This window comes from Triticum dicoccoides, chromosome 2A (genome assembly GCF_002162155.2).
Source record: "Triticum dicoccoides isolate Atlit2015 ecotype Zavitan chromosome 2A, WEW_v2.0, whole genome shotgun sequence".
Classification (NCBI taxonomy): domain Eukaryota; kingdom Viridiplantae; phylum Streptophyta; class Magnoliopsida; order Poales; family Poaceae; genus Triticum; species Triticum dicoccoides.
The window spans coordinates 92,786,833-92,791,876 of NC_041382.1; the positions used below are offsets into that span (position 1 = coordinate 92,786,833).

The 5,044-nt window shown below is 47.8% G+C and overlaps 1 protein-coding gene across 1 annotated transcript; it reads left to right on the forward strand.

The window, feature by feature from the left end:
* Positions 1-274: 274 nt before the first annotated feature.
* On the forward strand, positions 275-2,337 carry LOC119353546. Its single transcript, XM_037620166.1, has one exon. It carries the CDS (start codon positions 792-794, stop codon positions 1,659-1,661), a length of 870 nt encoding a protein of 289 aa, XP_037476063.1. The 5' UTR covers positions 275-791; the 3' UTR covers positions 1,662-2,337.
* Positions 2,338-5,044: the final 2,707 nt, after the last annotated feature.

Sequence of the window (5,044 nt, forward strand, 5' to 3'; positions counted from 1 at the left end):
GCCAAGGGTTTTCCTTGTAAAAAGCCCAGAGAACCCCCGCAAACGCCAGCTGTCGCCTCGGATTGGTCAACAAGTGGTCAAATGGAGCGGCGACGAGTGGCGTGCGGTGAACAGTGACCGTATAATCACGTGTAGGCGTATTGAGTGACCGTATTGATCGTGTTTTGAAATACAGTGACCAAAGCGTGCTTTTTTCTCAAGTTCAAGTACCGTCAGTGCATTTTTTAGATTGTGAAGTAGGAGACCAGTTGCTTCTTTTACCGTGTGCCGCTCACTCAACCAGTTGCAATTTCAGAGACACCGGACACCGGAGAGAGACAGGGGTGAAGATGCAGGTTGCAGCTGGTTCGCAGGCGGCGATGGAGAGGGGCGACCAGCAGAGCGCCAAGAAGCCGAGGCTGACTTGCTGAGCCGCTCCTCCATGCCCCAGTGAAGCAGGAGAAGATCTCCAGGACGCCGCGGAGCTCGGGTTCCTGCGCCTGCCCGCTGATGGAATGGCCGTGGCCGCGCGCCGACCAGTACGTTGCCCGGACCAGCGCGGGGACAGCGCGGGTACACGGCCAAGGGCTTGCCCCCCGTGAACCCTCCGGAAGTCACGAGCCATCGCGTAAGATTGCCGCAGCCGAGTTCGATTTCAGTTCCAGTTCAGCCGGCGACAGCTGCTAATCCGCGCCCGGCAAGGATTGGGAGATCTCCGGTAAATAAAAGGGCGGCGGCGGTGGGAGCAGCTGCCCCAACTTGATTCGTTCGCCTCCCTCCCCGATCCCCAGATCCAATCCAAGACGCCATCCATGGCGGCGAAGGTGCTCCAGCTCCGTAGCTCCGACGGCAAGGTGCTCGTCGCTCCGGCGTGGGACTATCGCCCCACCGCCGCCCAAGCCCGCCCGCTGGAGATGCGGGTGCCCTCGCGCGTCCTCGAGAGGGTGCTCCAGTACTGGACCAAGCACAGCCTTGCCAAGGCAACCGGTGAGTCCCGGGAGTCCCTCGCCCGCTGGGACGGCGACTTCCAGCGCCGTCTCGAGGAAGACGGCCTCGCCAAGGAGGCTGCCGCAGCCGCCCAAGAACTCCGCCGCTACGGCGTCGACCATGGAGGGCGTCCCCATCGCTACGCCGCCACGGCCACATCTGATGTCGCTGCTCCTGCCAAGGCGGCCCGTGCTGATCCCATCCGTGTCTGGTGTGTCAACCACGGAGAACGCAGCCATGCGCCGGCGATGCCCGGCTCCTTCGATGCCTCCGCCGCGCGCCCAGGGCCTGCCACCACCTTGCCGGCTGCTGCTGGTGCTGACCCCGTGGATGTCCGGTGCGCGATCCGTGCCCGTGGACGCCAGATGGCTGAAGACGAGGAGTCCGCTTGCCACCACCGCAAGCGCCCATCTTCCAAGGCTCCACTCTGCCTGACTGCCACTGCTGTTGCGCCCGTGAAGAAGGTCTCTCGTCCCGTCGCTTCCAAGGCTCGCTCTTTCGTCGGCTCAACACCATTGCCAGTCACTGCTGCTGTGCCCAGTGTGAAGAAGGCGACTCCAGCTTCAACTCTACGCGCAAGAAGGGGGATGGGGGAGCTCAGCTGCAAGGTTCCGAAGCAAAACCGTGTCACCGCTGCAGCACCAATGAAGCAACCAATTGCTTGGCTGCGTCCAGTGGTATTACGCCCTTGCTAGTCTTTTACCTTCCTAAACCATTCACACATGAGTTTCATTTAATCTTTGCATCTCTAGGTTCTGCACTTGCTTACCAAGATTACTAGTGTTCTTTGAATCCCTTTCAGTCATTAGTAATTTTACAAGGGTGTCGGCAGAGTCTCCATCTAGCTAGGCAGCAAAAACCTTGTTAAGATGTGTGCGGCATAGTTACACTACATCCACACCTGGTCCTAAGTTAAGGGTTTAAGTAAATAAAGGGCATTTTCAATAAATCAAAGTGAAGCAGATGAGCCAAAAAAATTGGAAACTCATGTACTGCAATTCCGGCACGAGACAGAGCGTAAAACGCACTCGCCGCAAAATGCAAAACGCCCGTTTGCTACCCGGCTTGTAGCAGGAAAAAGGAGTAGAATTGAACTTGTCGATACACACAGTAATCATGTGAGCTGCCTAGCGTCTGGAGACTATGCTGACTCTCCTGTAAAATTAATCTTGGCTGACTTGGATTCTTAGGCATTGGCGTCTTGGTGAGTTAAAGTTGCAGTTTCCGAAGAGTACCATTGGTTAGTGAACTCTTGTGTGTATGTGTGGGTGAAGCTTTGAGCTCAGCAAGTCCTTGATGTACCGACTATCAAGTCATACTGTAACCAATTTTGGATATGAATGAGAAAATTGTTGGCCTGAATTTTGCAGAGCATTTGAGTAATCTTTTCGTATCTATTTATTCTTGTATGCTTCTGTGGCTTCTTAAAGCATTCTGCTGCTCACTGAGTCATATTGTTTTCAATATCAGATATGAATGAAAAATTGTTGGCCTGAATCTATGCAAAGCATTTGAGTAACTTTCTGTATATATGTTTTTTTCGTATGCTTCTATGGCTTATTAAAACATTCCGCTGCTCTGCTCTCGTCAGAAAAGTGTGTGCTGACTCACGGATCCAATCGATTCATGTCTGGTTTCACAATACTTCGTTTGAGTGGTGAAGCACATAACCATGTCTCCATGTTTGGGACAGTTTTGACAAATAGATTTGGCTTTTCTCAGATCATGTTAGCTTTTGACCCCCCAAGGTACCAGGAGTGGATTTTTTGTGTGGATCTAAGAACTAAGATCTCAAGTGACTACAACTTCTGTTTTCATCTGTCAAACTCTAAGTATGCTGTTTTCATCAACTTTTGTGGATATTGTTTTCATCAAGTTTGTCATATGTAACCCTGAACCTCTAGTGGATCTCTAATGGTCAGTACGCCCATGGGAGACTGCAAATAACTCGTCTCTTATTTCTTTTCTAGTTGGTTACAGTTTGATGATTTTGTTGTGCTCAAATGGCAACCATATCTTGTTTAGATAGGTTTCTCTGTGCAAGCAAGGATGATGCAAAGAACTGTGCATACATTTTCTCAGTTATTTTGGTGATTGCGGTGTCTTCAGAAACTTTGAAAACAGAGTAATGTTATTGCTACTTTTTTTCAAAGAAATTGGCAGGAATGCTGCCAATTCATTAGACTGAAAAGAAATTAGACAAGTGTGTCCATATTAAGGTCCAGCTAATTAACCCGGCCATTGCTTGGGATCACTGGATCTGGTTGGTAAATTTTAGGGTTGCTCAAAATCATCTCTGTACTTGTGAAAATATGATGAGAGGTATACCTGCTGCAAAAACTCATTGGGTATAGTTAGCATGGAACATGGCAAACCAATTTGGATTGTCAATTCACTCCCCCAACATATCCTATCATAAGCAAGATCCTCTGTAACGGTTATCCAGTAGTCCATTTTTTATCTATACATTTCAGAGAACAAGGTGGTTTATCCTGTTGTTGGTCTCATTGTCATTAGTCTTTTATCCGTGTTCACCAAAAGACAATCCCCTGCTTCTGCTGCATTTTTCTGCCGAGTGCTGGATGGTGAAACATACCATCGCGATCTCCATGTACCGACTATCAAGTCCTTGATGTACCGACTACCAAGTCATACTGTAATCAGTTTCAGATATGTATCAATGAAAAATTGTTGGCCTGAATTTGTGCAAACCATTTGAGTAACTTTTGGACGGTGAACCACATAACCATGTTTGCGACAGTTATTGGTTAGAAGATTTTTCTGGTTTGAGATACTGTAATCTGATTGTCAAGTATGTGAAAAATGTTGCAGCATAGTGCAGCTATTTGACAAATTGGTCTGGCTTTTCTCATATCATGTTAGCTTTTCATTCGAATTATTAAACATAAATAAATAATTTATAATTTGGCGTCAGAGTGCTTAAGTGAAGAAAACTCTAAACTAGCGTTACCTGTTCATCACAGAGGTTGTGATATCGTTGGAAGAGAAACCACCAACTTGTGCAATTTCAAGTAGAAAATAAACATCTAACTGGGTCTGCACAGCATAAAGTACAATCTTTGCAAGGTCATATAATCCATGAGATGGAACTTACAAGGTCTAAATGGACACCAGATCGAAGCAACGCATACAAAATTTGTCCAACTAACCTGATGGAAAAGTGTGTCCATTTTAAGGTCCAATTTCAAGGCATTGCTTGGAATCGCTGGATCTGATTGGTCAATTTTAAGGTTGATCAAAATTCTCTCTGTGCTTGTGAAAATATGATGAGGGAGACCTGCTGCAAAAACTCACTGGGTAATCATCGCGTGCGTCAGTTAGCATGGAACATACATGTTGAATCAGCAACCGATGGTTGGTATGTCACCTGACAAACCAATTTAGACTGCCAATTCACTACCCCCAACATATCCTATCATCAGCAAGATCCTCTGTAAAGGTTATCCATTAGTACATTTCAGAGAACAAGGCGGTTTATTACGTTGTTGATCTCATTGTCATTTGCCGTCTATCCTTGCAAACCAAAAGACAATTCCCTGCTACTGTTGCATGGGTAATGCACACGGTGAAGCTTCTCCCATCGCTAGCTCTGCTGCATTTTTCTGCCATGGTGAAACATAAGATCACGGTCTCCAAGATCTTTCTGAACTTCTTTCAGGTCTCCAAAAAAGCCGTTCTGAACTCTGATGTGCAGTTGTTTTTATTCCTTGAGAGCGGTTTCCTTGAGACTCCAAACTCAAATCCAAGCTGCAACAACTTGATCTTGCTGCATCAAAATATGCCTACTCTTGCTTCAAAATCTGCTTCGACAGCAACTGTTGAGATTGTGATCATGACAGGACTGTCAAGGCACGATCCGCCTGCATAACCGGCGGCCCTCGCCAGGATCGCTGTTCTTGCAATGCTTAGCACGGACTACGAGGACAATGCTTAGCCAGGATCCTCCGTTGGCTCTGGTGAGGAGGAGCAATGCTACATCAACGGAGTGTTACGGGCCTTTTACGGGGTAAATTTGAAGTGGCAATCTGTGATTGGACCAAAGGAGGAGGGACGGCTC